Source organism: Salmo salar, chromosome 16 (genome assembly GCF_965601325.2).
Source record: "Salmo salar chromosome 16, fSalSal1, whole genome shotgun sequence".
NCBI lineage: Eukaryota > Metazoa > Chordata > Actinopteri > Salmoniformes > Salmonidae > Salmo > Salmo salar.
The window spans coordinates 79,806,181-79,822,634 of record NC_138306.1 but is presented as its reverse complement, the minus strand read 5'-3'; the positions used below and the strand labels follow the sequence as shown (position 1 = coordinate 79,822,634).

Here is a 16,454-nt window from a genome sequence, read left to right as displayed (position 1 = left end):
GAATGGAATGACATCAAACACCTGGAAACCATTAGTTTGGTGTATTTGATACCATTCAACTCCAGCCATTACCACAAGCCTGTTCTCCCCAATTAAGGAGCCACCAACCTCCTGTGCTGTACACTGTTTTAACAGGCTTTATCACAGTTGCAGCCGACAGTATTTCTCAGTGACAACACGTTTCTGGAGGACTTCTTCCAATACACACAGGTGTTCGGCGCATGCTCATTAGCACAGGTGGTCCCTCTGTCTTCCCTTTGGTAAACACGTGCTGAAACCTGGCGATATGGCCGTGTGGGAACACTAATCCTAACCCTATAAAGGTGTTTATCAATTTATCTTTTTGTTTTTATAAAATGATTTCTTGCTGATATGAAAGATGAGGTTCTGATGAGTGTTAATGTTCAGACCGAGTGTTGGGGCTCTTAAAACTCCCCAATACAGAAGACGCCTTTGTCCAATGACTCTTATGTGTAAAGAAATGGACCTGAGAGTCATGATCAAGGGCTAGTCCTTTCCACATGGGCTCCCGAGTGGCGCAGCAGTCTAAGGCACTGCATCTCAGTGCTGGAGTTGTCACTACAGACCCTGGTTCAATTCCAGGCTTTTTCACCGTGATTGGAAGCCAACCAGCATCGTCTGGTTTAGGGTTTGGCTGGGGTAGGCTGTCATTATAAATAAGAATTTGTTCTTAATTGACTTGCCTAGTTAAAACATTTATTTATTTTTAAGAATGAGCAGCATGGTTTTAGTCAGTCACCCAGGTGATGTGTCATAAGCCTGGAGGCTAGCTGAGCTGTGGTAGCCATGGCAGTAGTCTCTCAGGAGAGGAGCTGCGATAACCATGGCAGTCTCTCAGGAGATGAGCTGTGGTAACCATGGCAACTGGGGCTAGTAGCAACAAAAACAACATAATATCCCTTACTTAGCATTGACAGCTCTCTGTAACATCCTTGATTTCTAGGTGGTTTGTAGTCTTTTCCAAGCCGACAATGTAACAAAAAAAAGAATCATTTGACAAGCGGTTTCTCTATTGTGTCACGTTGTTGCAAAAAAAAACAAACAGGTCAATCAAGTCTTTTGAAATGCACCGAGTTGACCTTGACAGTCATTAGCGAGAGGAAAAGAGAGGAAGGGCAGATGCACCAAGGGGAGCTGGTTTGGCAGCACTTATTCCTCCCTGATCTGTTAGCATCTGGTTAGAGTTGATAAGGAGTCCATTTGGATGAAGATGGTCTCCTTTTAATTAAGGGCATTTCAAATCTAACAAGTGTTTTTGCAGGGTCCATATACATAAACATACAACCCTTTTCCTTGCCAATCCTCACTATTCTCTGAACACTAGATACTACCAGACTGTTTGTTTCACTGAACAGTCCCAGACTAGGGTAGGAATACAACGGTCTGATATGATTCCATTTCCATCCTCACTGATCTGAAATGACAGGGAAGGTCACAGCATTAAAGCAGAGGTTATAGCTAGGGGTTTGTCCTTTTACCTGTCCTGTTCTTTCAGATCAGTGCATATTGAAAGGAAATGAGACAAGGAGAGGACTCCACTTTAGACTAGTGCGGTGTGTCCTTACAGCGGGGTATTGGTCCTGTTTGAGAGAAACTGGAATAAAGAAAGTTGTGTTTTCATCATTTTATTTCAGTTTTTTTTCTTACTGGGATTAAATAAATGACAAGAGCGGATGAGAACTCCTGATAACGTGACTGGTGTTAGACATTGACGTTTAGCATTTAACATCGACAAGAAATCCTAAAAACATGGGGTACAGCACTGCTTCTGATAATATTCTCAACTTGGACCAGTGACTTTGGTATTGTATTTATACTTTTCTGCAGAAAAAATTAAATAAAAAAAAGTACAACCGCATAAATATAAAACTCCTTCCACCATGTAAAATGGCTAAAACATTCATCAGAAAGTCACACCACGTTGTGAGATGACGTGACGTAATTGAGCAAAACAATCATCTTTAAAAAGCGGAGTCAGCACCGCTGCCGTACAAAAGGCAAAAGTAGCCCAACAACCCGGACACAACTCGACATTAAGAGTGAATCAAACAGAACGAAAAGGAAGTAAAAGCCTGAAACAATAGCGTAATAAAACCCTTATCCCACATTTAAGTGATTCTAAAAGAAAAGGGATGTGAAAATTCTCACAATCAATCAGACAAAGGCAAAAATAAGGAAAGAGTAGGCCTAGTTCCCTGGAGTGCAGCCTTTTTCCTCACACGGGTCAGAAGAGATCAGAGTACCGTGTCAATATTTTTTAAATTATTAAGTATTCATATATAGTATATACACATCTTGGACTGCTAAAGCTTGCTCACATAAGTAAACAGGTTACAACATGGCTTGGAAAGGACCAATGTATGCGACTACTGCACTGTACACTCCAAAAATATGTATAGAAACCACACAAGGCAGCAATACGGAGGGGGGACAAAACACTGCTCGCTACACATCAGTAGTGGAATTACAATTTACAGTCATAAATGAAACATGTCCCCATGGCTCAAGGAATATTCTTCATTTACAGTAGAATAAATACTTTATGCTATTGCTACTCCTCCTGTGACTTACATTCTAACCCTAGACAGAAGCCAGTGTAAAGCAGACAGATGAAGTGTCGTCCCGTATGTTATGAGTTTTGTTCAAGACTAGTTGTGATTTTTTTTAACTTAACTTCGTATTTCCACCCCAACTCCCTTTCCTAAATTATTTTGTTACTTTTGAGAAATGGTTGGGGAGGGAGAGGGGGCTGGAGAGAAAAAGTGCTATGAACCTAACTGTGGTCATAAGTTGGTGACAGTGAATTTAACGTCAAATTTTCCTTGGAACTTGTCCTTCTCGCTGTAGCCAATGTTCTCTCCGTAGGCTCTGCACTCGATGCGCAGCTCGGTGTTCATGGTGAGGTTGACGAACTGGAGGGCCACTAGGGGCTGCAGGTACTGGGGGTGAAGCAGCTTGCCGTAGTAGGGGTAATACTGGAGGGGGAAACCTTCCCCAATGCCGTAGTACTTCACCTCCCCGATCTTACCGGCGTCCTCCTCTCTCTGCAAAGAGATTGGGTGACAGAGTCAAAAGGAGAAAGACTGTGCCATTTTGGTCATTCCGACATCTGACCTTCACCCAGAAACACATTTACAATTAAAAAAAACTTAACCGACATTGGAATGATCAATTGGGATTCGATGTGGTTCCATCTAATTCTGTGTCTGGCGTACTGTACCTTGTTGGTGCAGAAGATGGGCATGACGTTGGGCTGGACCTTGGTCTGCGCTCCCTCAGGGATGCTTTCATTGGAGCTGGGGGGCTGAAAGAATGGAGGACAGGTACACAGTGAGCGAGGAGGCAAAACAATCTGCTAAAAACAGTAACACTTTTACCTAAGAAAGTTTATGTAGATTTTGTATTCAATAATGTACTACTACTTTTGGGGGAAATATGCATAAACTAACCAGGGGCCACTGGAAATATCAAAGTGACCAGTTTGTACAAGAGGTCAACTTTTCATATGTCCTGGTTGATAAGGCCTGAAAGCTATGTCCTGAGGATATTTACCCTTGGCCTGAAGTTGACGATCCTGTTCAGCTTGACGATCAGGCAGGGTTTTCCTTCCTGGAAGCCAAATTCTCTGTCTTCCATGCCGGAGCAAGGCCCAAGCCAGCTCCTCTGGAAGCGACAGGCCTTCCTGATCCCCACATCACTCTCCAGGTCGCCACGGTTCTTATAGTCCTCCGGTTTCTCTGAAGGCAGGAGGAGGAGAAATCACAAATAAACAATTGAGCACAAGAAGCCACAGCTGCTCGCTTCAACTAATTCATCAACAACAACAAAAATCTAAAAAACACCTTCTCTCTGAAGAAGCCAATACACAATTCCATTCCATGTCCTGGCCACTTAGTTCCTATCCCACCTGATGTTAGAACATCAGAAAGGATTCAATAAGCAAAAGGCTAGAAGATGATGGTACCACCTCCATCTAAGTAGAGCTTCCACCACACTGAGCACCTCAGGTCTGTGTCATGGCAGGGGGTAGGACTAGGAGCTAGGGGGAGGGGGTAGAGAGCGGAATGGAACACTTCCTGTACCTCCACAATCCTCGTATTTCATCTGGTCCCGCTGTTTGTCGTCGTCATACATAACCAGGAACTCTCGCATGGCCTTGGTGTAAGCCAAGTAGGTCTCCACATCATTCAAGTTGAAGGCGATCTCGGATTTGTCGGAGCGTGGGGTGTGTGATAGGCCTGACAACAGACAGTCACCATCAGTTTCAGAAGTAGAGAAAGTACTATTAGCAATACACACTTTTATAATAGGACAATAATGTTTCAGTGGACTTGTGACCATTCTATTTACACTAACTCACAATAGTACTGCAGTTACATAGATAACCTTACTGAGTATGAAACCAGTTAAGAACAGTCGGTGTAATTTGCTTTCTAATGAAGTCTTTCAGTGAGGCAGTCATCCATTGAAGAGTCCACACTTTGGAAAACAGTCTTGAAGAGGAAGACAAGGTGAATCCCTGTCATTGTTCTTAGCAGGAAAGACGGGTCATGTAAAAGGGAAAAGCCAATTTCAAACAAAAGACAACTGTCTCTACGCTACGGCACAAGATCCAAAACACGTCCGCCCCTATTCTCTTCTACTTCCTTATTTACAACCAGCCCATCCTAGCCCCCACTCTAAGTTCCATCTTTCATGACCAGAAAACTAAAGAGAACTCTAACTGGACTGAGTGAGGTGAGGAGTCTGAAGAGAGTAAACCTCTTCGTTGTGACGACCTGGCCCAGTTATCAGGCCTCCTGTGGAAAGTAACGCACTATCAATGCCTAGCTACCTCTCCTCATCTCCTAATGGAGGTTCCCTGAGCAGATCATGGCTATATATACCCAGACAGACAAATGACTGAGATACTGGCCTTAGACCCAATTCAAATGCAGCTTACTAGTCTTCGACAATGTGATGGTTGAAAACCCCAACAGGAAAGGGTTAATGCTCTGTGGAAGGGCACTGGTGCTGTGGGATTGGGTTGTGTTGTGTAAGGGGAGAAAATAAAGTGGAGAATAGCATCTGCCGTTGACAGTTTACCACAGAGCTCTCACTGGTAAAGGAAGCAAGCAATGACTACCAGAACTTCACGGTCTGTTTTAACTCTAGTCAAAGGCATCAGGAGAGAGCTCTGTTAGGGGACCACAATGTAAAGTTCACGATTAGCACTTCTCCCTCCATTTCACACCCACGTGATCAGAACAGACTCCAGCGAAACGGACTACACCGCTCAGAAAAAGGAAGCTGTGGAGAAAGACATGGAATATGCAACGTCCAGTAATGTGGAACAGTTCTCGTTCTTAAAACACTACACTCCCTAACAAATTGGGACGAGATGTCTCCACCCATGTAGCTCCTACTTTAGGGGAATTAATTGACCCACTACCTACACCAGTGGTCCAATACGACATGAGCATTTAAACAGTAGGACTGCAGTAACTGGAATAACACATCAAGGATTCAGTTCACTACTAGACCAGAGTTCATTTTGACAGAAGCACTTCTGTACATCTTTGCCAAAAAAAAAAATCGAATTTCACCAGTTTGTTATTGGACGTAAGCATACTACTGTAAGCATACTACTGTACAAGTTAGCCTTAATGAGCCAGGGCCATAGACACTGATTCAGTAACAAAATAGTTCCGCATGCATGGATGACACCCACTGTTTACTTGAAAGACAAGAGTCCTCTGTGTCTGACCTCAAAACGGTACTGTGCCGGCCTGCTCTCTGGCCCATACAGTGCTAAAGTCAATTCAGCTGATAACTCACAGTGGGACTCCCTTAACGAGTTAAAGTGTGAAATTCAATAAGAGGATGTTTGACGGACATAACCCAGCCCTCTGAGATATACAAACATGCATGTTAGACTCTGGCTGCAGCCCAAATTGCATCCTATTCCTTACATAGTGCACTACTTTTGACCAGTGCGTAGGGAATAGGGTGCCATTTCAAACGAAGCCACTGTGGTTGGACACCATCTCCCTTGTCCCCAGGCAGCAGTAGTGGCTCAGTGTATAGTGTTCAGTGATACCTTACCTGGGGGAGCAACTCTGTCTTGCCAGGTGGGTTTGTAGTTACTGAGGGTGAGAAGCAAGGCCTGGATGGTGCCGATGAATACTCCAGCCAGAAAAGCATAGAAGATTAAGTAGAACCCTAGAATTTTAACTGTAAAAGGAGAGAGCGGGAGAGAGAGAGAGAGAGAGAGAGATATGGGTCATCACCATGAAAAAGATGGAGGACAAATGATTGTGACATACGCCTTTTCTTCTTTTTTTTTAAACTACAAACACCAGTCATGCCATGAAATTAAGATCTGGTTGTTATGTTGCTGACAAGGTCCATTTCCACTCATTCAGTTGAGTCATACAAAAAGCCACATACAGAACTCCAGCATTCCGCAATTGTAGAATGTTAAATTTGCTCTGAAAAACAATGATCATTCCCCATAATGAAGTCCCAAGTCCAACCTTAGCATTACTGCTGTAGTTAAGAATCTGCTCAAGTCAACACAACCCTGCCACCCTAACCAGCCCTGCAGAGCCAGTGTGTACAGTACGCTAAACACCGCAGACACGTAGACCGTGGATCCCCACTTTCATTTTTCACTGTAGTGTTTGTGGAGTTGGGGACTTAAAATGCATACCACTTTAATATCAAATACACAAGCAATGTCTTGCACCAAAGTGAGACAAGAAGGGTACAGCTTAGAAAGAGAAACAGCAAGTCTGCCTATTGTGTCGTCAAACAAGTGTTTCCTCAGTGTTCCAATTCCAACTGGACCAATTCAATCTCATGCGTGTCTATCCTATCGTCAAACCTTAGACTGCCCAGTCATTGCCCACAACACTATCAAACATATTAAAAATTGGATAAATAGATTGGCTGGCTCTACTACTAATCCAAGCCCACCTGGTTTCTACTTTAAGGTTCCTGGTCCGTACACAGACTATCCGTAAGTGGAATGAGTCCCAAATGGCACCCTATTCCCCATGTAGTGCCCTGGTCAAAAGAAGTGTACGATATAGGGGAAAAGGGTGCCATTCGGGATGCACTCCTGGGCTCAGTGATACCTATACAGGTAGAATGCATGCAGACAGAGAATCCCATGTCTCCTATGGAGGGAGCAGGAGGTAGCCTAACCACAAAGCCACTGTTCCAAATAGTAATCCACCTATAACAGTAGACATTGTCTTGACTCTTCACTGAGGGCAGGAAAATGAAGTGTAACCAGTAGATCATACAGTAGTAGCCAGGAGAACAACAACTTCAGGCTTCAGAGTAAATACAATTGTCAAATCACTTTTGTTTGCTCTTAAACTCAGCACCCAGAAACAAATCTCAAGCCAGCTACTCAGCTTTAATTGTTAGGCCTGTCACAAGAGACTAGGTTGCTCTTAACATAGTGCCCACATCTCAGATAAACCAATAAATTAATACATTCAGGTCCCAATAATAAATGGAGGCAGTCTGCATGCTCAGCTTTTATACAAAACCTAGATACTACCCAGCTTGCACATAACGTTCTGAGAACCATACAGTATGTTTCTTAGAGCTTGGTGAGAGTGTGGTTGTGCTATGGTTATTTTGCATACAACCTTCCCACAACATTCTGGGAATGGTGCAGGATACCCAGCTAGTACATAACATTCTGAGAACCATATGTTTCTTAGGTGGGAATTGCAGTACCTCCGTTTAACTTTTCCTCATGGTTCTATTTAAAGTAATGTGCTGAAATTGTTTAGAGAACGTAAAAATAAAAATAAATAAAAAAGGGGCACTATGCAGAAATTCCGCCGCCTTTTCCTTGTTGCTAAAATTTAAAATAGTTCGCCTAAATTTCGATTTGTGACGAAACAAGCAAGCATAGTGTAGAGAATCATTGTCCTAAACCACTGAAATATATTTTCCATAACCAAAAATACTATTTTCAGCTGGTGTACAAAACTGACACTAAAAGACGCAAAAACAAAACTTAAGAACAGAAAGCATAGAAATAGCGCACATGGAACAGATCTACCACATCTTAGACTTGCTTTCAATGAGAATGACAGATCTGTCAATTTGGTCAGGTCGCCCAAAAAGTTACATATTGCAGCTTCAAGAAACAACGTTCTGTGGAAATGTAAGTACTTATAAAAGTAAATAAAACGTTTTCTACAGGTTTCCTCAGTTCTATTTTAAGTCATGTTTTCAGAACATTAAGAAAACATTAGTAAACGTTCAAAGAACATTCTAAGAAAGTTATTTAAAAACATACATTCCATTCTAAGCATCACCAAAACTATCCTCTATCTTGATAAGTGTGTTGATCACACCCACTAATTGGCCACAACTGGTCTTAAATGAGTGCTCGCTTCCTTTAAAATTGAGGTTTGTTTAAATAGACTAAAGTGAACAACTTTGTATGAGTAAAGTAAAAAAAAAAAAAAAAGCATGCTAGTTGCATCCTGGTGGCGCAGTGGACTAATTCCATGGATAGAGAACAGAAGATCATAGTGTCAAATCTCACTGACACCGTGCAACAATAAAAAAATAAAAGAAAGTTATGCGTTTGAATGATTAATGCCTAAGAAAATGAATTGACGTGTCCCATCTGTGCTTGGAGTTCAAAACAGTTATTGAAACATGTTCTTAGAACATCAAAACTGTTCGCTGCTCTGGCACCCCAATGGTGGAACAAGCTCCCTCACGACGCCAGGACAGCGGAGTCAATCACCACCTTCCGGAGACACCTGAAACCCCACCTCTTTAAGGAATACCTAGGATAGGATAAAGTAATCCTTCTAACCCCCCCCCCCTTAAAAGATTTAGATGCACTATTGTAAAGTGGTTGTTCCACTGGATATCATAAGGTGAATGCACCAATTTGTAAGTCGCTCTGGATAAGAGCGTCTGCTAAATGACTTAAATGTAAATATTATTTAATTACCTTCCAATAACCTACAATTTCCATTCTCAGAACATTAATAAAACCTTCCAGGAAATCTTTCAGGGAACCATAGAACATTCACAGAACCTCCCTGCAACCTAAAAAATAAATGTAAAAAAATTATTTAAAAATACATTCCCAGAACATGTGAAATGTTTACTTCCGTTCTCAGAACAATTATTATTTTATTTATTTTTTACAGGTCAGGAAACATTACTTTGTAATCAGAACCAATGGGAAACCAAAAACTTACGTTCCCACAACTTCCAAGAAACCAAAATGTGCTAGCTGGGATATGCATCAAACCAGCACAGGTATACAGGTCCAGAATGAGAAATCATAGGCCCAGGGCTTTGGTATTTTGAAATCTGCAAAAGGCAAACCAACAGCCACAACCAACCATAGAATTATAATCCATAAATGGCACTTCCCACTAAAGTCAGGACTGGCATTCCTTGCTAGTGTACCCTTGAGTTTAAGTCAGTCAGTCAAATTGCCAAAGTAAGAGGTTAACAAACCCTTCTATGGATTATACGTCTATGGCCACAACTGTATATTTGGAGCACGCTGCCCAAACTGCGGCCTTCCCAACTGTAGGTATACCGCTAACTGCCAAAATAAAGGAAACACTTAAGTAAACGAGGGATACAAAGTACATGTTATGGTGTGCATTTTCCTGGCATGGTTTAGGTCCACTTGTAGAATCTATGCCAAGGTGCATTGAATCTGTTCTGGCAGCTCGTGGTGACCCAACACCCTTTATGTTGGCGTTTCCTTTATTTTGGTCTGTGCTCGTGCTAAAACTTAATCCACAGTTGTTGTTTTTTTCTAAACTATACATTTTCTGTGGCTAAATTATGATCTCTGGTGGATTTCAAACATTGAGAGTGGGGCTCCTGTGGTTGGATCATTTTTATTTATTTTTTATGATACAAATACATTTTAAAAAAGCATCTTGGACCCTCTACAGGCTTGACTCACAATTGACCAGTCACATTTACTTATTATGCAGTTTATTTTTATTAATCAGTTACCCAATCAAGGCAGCCCCCCCCCCCCAGTTACCCATGTGGGCCTCATACCTCATCTCCTCCCACCATCTGATGATTAGTAGAGCAGCAGCAGCAGTCTGTCTACACTCATTGAGAGCGGGCTCTTGAGTCCTGTGGTTGGCAGTTGCAGTAAAAAGATACACACATATTTTTTGTAAAACAATTTAATATTATTTTGCTTCCTCTTGGGCCCCCCCACAGGCTTGGGCCCAGGGACTTCAGCCCCGGTAAGCCCCTGCAGGTACAGTGCATTTTAGTAATTTAGCAGAGGCGCTTATACAGAGCGACTTACGGGAGAAATTAGGGTTAAGTGCCCTGCTCAAGGGCACATTGACAGAGTTTTACGTAGTCGGCTCGGGGTTTTAACCAGCAACCTTCGGTTACCGTCCGAACGCTCTTAACCGCTAGGTTACCTGCCGCCCCGAGTCCAGCCATAGTACAGTATTAGAATCTCCTACAGTCACCCCCAACCCTGCCGCCCACACCAGCCCCGCAGAAATAGTACTGTATAGGCCTAGTGGTCCCCCAACCCACCAGAGCTGCAGAGCTAGTACTGTATAGGCCTAGTGGTCCTCCAACCCACCAGACCTGCAGAGCTAGTACTGTATAGGCCTAGTGGTCCTCCAACCCACCAGACCTGCAGAGCTAGTACTGTATAGGCCTAGTGGTCCCCCAACCCACCAGACCTGCAGAGCTAGTACTGTATAGGCCTAGTGGTCCCCCAACCCACCAGACCTGCAGAGTTAGTACTGTATAGGCCTAGTGGTCCCCAACCCACCAGACCTGCAGAGCTAGTACTGTATAGGCCTAGTGGTCCCCAAACCACCAGACCTGCAGAGCTAGTACTGTATAGGCCTAGTGGTCCCCCAACCCACCAGACCTGCAGAGCTAGTACTGTATAGGCCTAGTGGTCCCCCAACCCACCAGACCTGCAGAGCTAGTACTGTATAGGCCTAGTGGTCCCCCAACCCACCAGACCTGCAGAGCTAGTACTGTATAGGCCTAGTGGTCCCCCAACCCACCAGACCTGCAGAGCTAGTACTGTATAGGCCTAGTGGTCCCCCAACCCACCAGACCTGCAGAGCTAGTACTGTATAGGCCTAGTGGTCCCCCAACCCACCAGACCTGCAGAGCTAGTACTGTATAGGCCTAGTGGTCCCCCAACCCACCAGACCTGCAGAGCTAGTACTGTATAGGCCTAGTGGTCCCCCAACCCACCAGACCTGCAGAGCTAGTACTGTATAGGCCTAGTGGTCCCCCAACCCACCAGACCTGCAGAGCTAGTACTGTATAGGCCTAGTGGTCCCCCAACCCACCAGACCTGCAGAGCTAGTACTGTATAGGCCTAGTGGTCCCCCAACCCACCAGACCTGCAGAGCTAGTACTGTATAGGCCTAGTGGTCCCCCAACCCACCAGACCTGCAGAGCTAGTACTGTATAGGCCTAGTGGTCCCCCAACCCACCAGACCTGCAGAGCTAGTACTGTATAGGCCTAGTGGTCCCCCAACCCACCAGACCTGCAGAGCTAGTACTGTATAGGCCTAGTGGTCCCCCAACCCACCAGACCTGCAGAGCTAGTACTGTATAGGCCTAGTGGTCCCCCAACCCACCAGACCTGCAGAGCTAGTACTGTATAGGCCTAGTGGTCCCCCAACCCACCAGACCTGCAGAGCTAGTACTGTATAGGCCTAGTGGTCCCCCAACCCACCAGACCTGCAGAGCTAGTACTGTATAGGCCTAGTGGTCCCCCAACCCACCAGACCTGCAGAGCTAGTACTGTATAGGCCTAGTGGTCCCCCAACCCACCAGACCTGCAGAGCTAGTACTGTATAGGCCTAGTGGTCCCCCAACCCACCAGACCTGCAGAGCTAGTACTGTATAGGCCTAGTGGTCCCCCAACCCACCAGACCTGCAGAGCTAGTACTGTATAGGCCTAGTGGTCCCCAACCCACCAGACCTGCAGAGCTAGTACTGTATAGGCCTAGTGGTCCTCCAACCCACCAGACCTGCAGAGCTAGTACTGTATAGGCCTAGTGGTCCTCCAACCCACCAGACCTGCAGAGCTAGTACTGTATAGGCCTAGTGGTCCTCCAACCCACCAGACCTGCAGAGCTAGTACTGTATAGGCCTAGTGGTCCCCCAACCCACCAGACCTGCAGAGCTAGTACTGTATAGGCCTAGTGGTGCATAAGACAATGTCAAAGGGTCACATCTTATAGGAGACAGCAGTTCCCTTTCAATCAATTACGTATGACTTAAGATGTCACCTGTTCCTTGGCAGAATTATAAGGACATCACAACCACCCTAATGCGTCTTATCCAGATCATGCCTTTTCCCTGATCACAATTGGCCGGTACAAGGGTGCGTACATTATCCATATTATAGACGAGGGTTCAATATCTCCTCTCTCTCCATGCATCACACCAGATAAAACATATGTTCTTGCATTGTAGACAGATTAAATTAATCTTGCAAGTTGCCGAATGGAGACGAGTCATCATAAAAGTCATGGATAGTGTCACACACACATCGTTCAAAATGATGCACCTCTTACATTGGATGGATTAGGAGCACCAGTGTTGGTTGGAGAGATGTTGAATGGGTGGGTTTGGGGGAGTGGGGTTAGAGGCTCACTTCCATATGTTTCCTTCTCATTTTATTGAACTGAATATGAAATTATATGTTGTACCTGTAACCCCCCCAAAACAAGAAAAATGACAAAATAAATAAAAAACATTAAAAAAGAGATAATACACACAAAACACAGTTGAAGTAAATGACCAAACCAACCAACTTGAGGGCGTTAGTTAAATAAGCAAAATTGCAACATGAATTGTCGCTCAGCCTGTCATCCTCTGAATACCGAAAATGTAGGGTAGTTGTGTGACATTGAGACGAGGGAAGACATGGGTGCAGACGGAAACGAGAAAAGTCAAATTAGTCTACTTAATACATTTCCATTGTTAATTAAAGTGACACAGGATCCACATCGAATAGTAACACTAGATGGAATGTCCTCTCCATAATTCCAAGTAGGCCCCATCACCTTGAATCACCTTGGACTATGATGCATTTTTAACCCTTTGATTGTGTCATTTTACATCGGAAATGAAACTAAGTCTCTACAGCATGTACATGTGGTGTAATTCCATCCTAATAGTTATAGATCATGTAAATGCGATGGGGAGTTCTAGTCTCCTTCCAGGCATAGGCGGCTGCGTCTCTGCAGTGTGATCAACTAGCCGACTGTACTATTAGGATTCGAACCATCAGAATAACATGTTCTAATAATGTATTATGCATATTCCCACCACCGTCTTTCAACGACCTATTTGGATTCTCATATTGATTTAAGATGTGCGACTTAAATGAAAACCCATCTTTGCTTGGAACAGTCGGAAGGCTGTTCTTTTGAATAAGGCAGTAGGTTCCTAGCAAGGACAAGTGACAGTGAAATATGAGCAAAAAAAACTGGTTGCATGTTCACCGTATGCTTTTACTCACAACACAGACACGGAGAGCCATGAACAACGAGTGGCGATGGGCAATGATATGGACTCGGTGACACCGTACCATTGTAGCACACATTGCTGCAAAGTCAAATCAAACAGGTGCTATGCACCAAGATGAAATGAAGACTCGGTGCGCGTTCCATACTACCCAATAGGCGTTCGATCGTGCCATATGAGATCCATCACAATTTCGATTAAAACCTCCGGCCATAATGCCCAATTAACGTGATCTTAAATATCAGAATGGCATACTTACACCAACTCCCCCCTGTGCGTCCACAAAATTCCCCCTTGTCCGAATCCCATACAAACTTCTTCCATCCACCATCGTCTTTATTCGAAGACATTTTCGACTGTGTGTTTCAGTTCCTTTTAGTGTGGTGCTCTTTCTTTATTCAGTTCCCTTCGCTTCTCTCTGCCGTCCCTCTCCGGAGTACCAAATTCCAAAAACCGACGGACTTGTACACGGCTTGTTCCTGCGTACTCACTGCACACAGATATATCGAAGTTGCAGTCGACTCCGCCCGAAAACTATTTTAACAAGTCACCAACTAGGAGGGAGGGCCAGCTCTCGCGAATCACAAACGAGCGTCCTCTCTGCGTAATGTTATCGTTTGTGGAGAGTCGGGAGCGGGGTTTTGCTCCACCCTTGGACGTAGTATACGTCAGAATGTCCTTTACGATGCGACCCTGCGATTTCAACAGAAGAGCACTCACATGAATACAGATTCAGAGGCATAGTACATCTATTCACAGCGCCAGCAATACATTACAAATTGCCAACATTGTCTTCATTATCTGGAGGCCTAATTCACTCAAACTGGGATTTACAATGTGGGTAAACTTAAAATGTTAAAAATTACAGAAGTATGATGGCCTGACATAATTACTATTCATACTTATATGATCATCTGATGAAGCCAAGATGACTTGGCCATTCCTCAATAACTCAATTGTAATTGGAGAAAAACACCCATCCCAGCTAGCACATTTGGTTCCCTTTGAAGTTGTGGGAACTTGTGTTTTTGGTTTGGCTGCAACCTGAGGTAGAAGAGGCGCTATTGCGCCTTCTTCACCACACAATCTGTGTGGATGGACCATTTCAGGTTGTCAGTGATGTGCACCCCAAGAACTTTAAGCTTTTCACCCTCTCCACTGTGGCCCCGTCAATGTGGATGGGGGCGGGCTCCCTCTGCTGTCTCCTGAATTCCACAATCAGCTCCTTCGTTTTGTTGACGTTGAGGGAGAGGTTATTTTCCTGGCACCACTCCACCAGGGCCCTCACCTCCTCCCTGTAGGCTGTCTCATTGTTGTTGGTAATCAGGCCTACCACTGTTGTGTTTTCTGCAAACGTGATGATTGAGTTGAAGACATGCGTGGCCATGCAGTCATGGGTGAACAGGGAGTACAGGAGGGGGCTGAGCACGCACCCTTGTGGGCCCCCGTGTTGAGGATCAGCATAGCGGAGGTGTTGTTGCCTACCTTCACCACCTGGAGCCGCCCCATCAGGATGTCCAGGACCTAGTTGCACAGGGCGGGATTTAGACACAGGTCACCAAGCTTAGTGATGAGCTTGGAGTGAAATATGGTATTAAAGGGTGTTGGGTAAGATGGAGGTGATATGATCCTTAACTAGCCTCTCAAAGCACGTCATGATGACAGAAGTGAGTGCTGTGGAGCGATATTAATTTAGTTCAGTTACCTTCACTTTTTTGGTTACTGGAACAATGGTGGACATCTTGAAGCAAGTCAGGACAACAGACTGGTATAGGGAGAGATTGAATATGTCCTTAAACACTCCAGCCAGCTGGTTAGGGATAGGAGTTAGGTTAAAGGGCTAAGATTAGGGGAAGGGTTAGATTACATGCTAAGTAGTTGCAAAGTAGCTAAAAAGTAATAAGTAGTTGCAAAGTTGCTAAAATGTTAAACTTGTCTGTGAAGAGATTCAAACACACAACCTTTGAGTTGCTAGATGTTTGCGTTAACCATGCTCCTTTCCTTCTTGCCTTAAGTAACCTACTGTCATACCAAACGTAACATATCATACTAATTTGAGTGTTCCGGATTTACTTAGGCCAATGTCATGGTGCTATGGATTTTAGTCAAATATAATATGTTTTGCTCTGAGATCAGGCTGTTCCTTTGCCTGTTCTAGGAATATTCAATTTTAGTTTGCAGGAAGGTTTTAAAAAAGTTTTATTATGGTTCCCTAAAAGTTTTCCTGGGAGGTTTTATTAACGTTGTTCTCTAAATGTTGTGAATGTTTTGAATGAAATTCTTATTTGGAGGTTTTTTAATAATTTTAAACCTTAAAACTTTCACTGAATGTTTGACTAATACTTTTAATAAGACAGCAAGCTTAGGTTAACTGTTTTGAACTACAAGAGCAGATAGGACACATGGAAATCATTTGCTTAGTCATTAATCATGCAAACACATGTATTTTTTATTGTGACAGAGCATCAGTGAGTTTTTAACCTATGATCTTCTGTTCTCTGTCCATGGAATTAGTCCAGTGTGCCACCAGGATGGCACTAGCATGCGGATTATTTATTGAACTCATACAAAGCTGTTCATTTTAGTCTATTCAAACAGACCCCATTCCAAAGGAAATAAGCACTCATTAAGATCAGGTGAGGACAATTACTGAGCGCCGCTGACACACCTTAACACACCTAACAAGATAGAGGATAGAGAGAGTTTTGTTGTTTCTGAGAACAGAATGTATGTTTTTAAAAAACATTCTTAGAATGTTCTTTGAACCTTATTTATGTTTTCTTGTGTTTTTTTTAATGGAATGTTTCCTTAATGTTCTGGGAACAGAATGAATGTTTTTTAAAAGCATTCTTAGAACATTCTCTGAACGTTACTAAAGTTTTCAGAAATTCCCA

At 43.6% G+C, this 16,454-nt stretch overlaps 1 protein-coding gene across 1 annotated transcript; it reads right to left on the bottom strand.

The window, feature by feature from the left end:
- Positions 1 to 1,630: 1,630 nt before the first annotated feature.
- LOC100136391 (sodium/potassium-transporting ATPase subunit beta-233) lies at positions 1,631 to 14,118 on the bottom strand. Its single transcript, XM_014152337.2, has 6 exons — positions 13,820 to 14,118; positions 6,106 to 6,234; positions 4,104 to 4,259; positions 3,574 to 3,758; positions 3,242 to 3,325; positions 1,631 to 3,065 (listed from the first exon to the last, which is right to left on the bottom strand). Exons 1-6 carry the CDS (start codon positions 13,908 to 13,910, stop codon positions 2,805 to 2,807), a joined length of 906 nt encoding a protein of 301 aa, XP_014007812.1. The 5' UTR covers positions 13,911 to 14,118; the 3' UTR covers positions 1,631 to 2,804.
- Between the last annotated feature and the right edge of the window lie 2,336 nt (positions 14,119 to 16,454).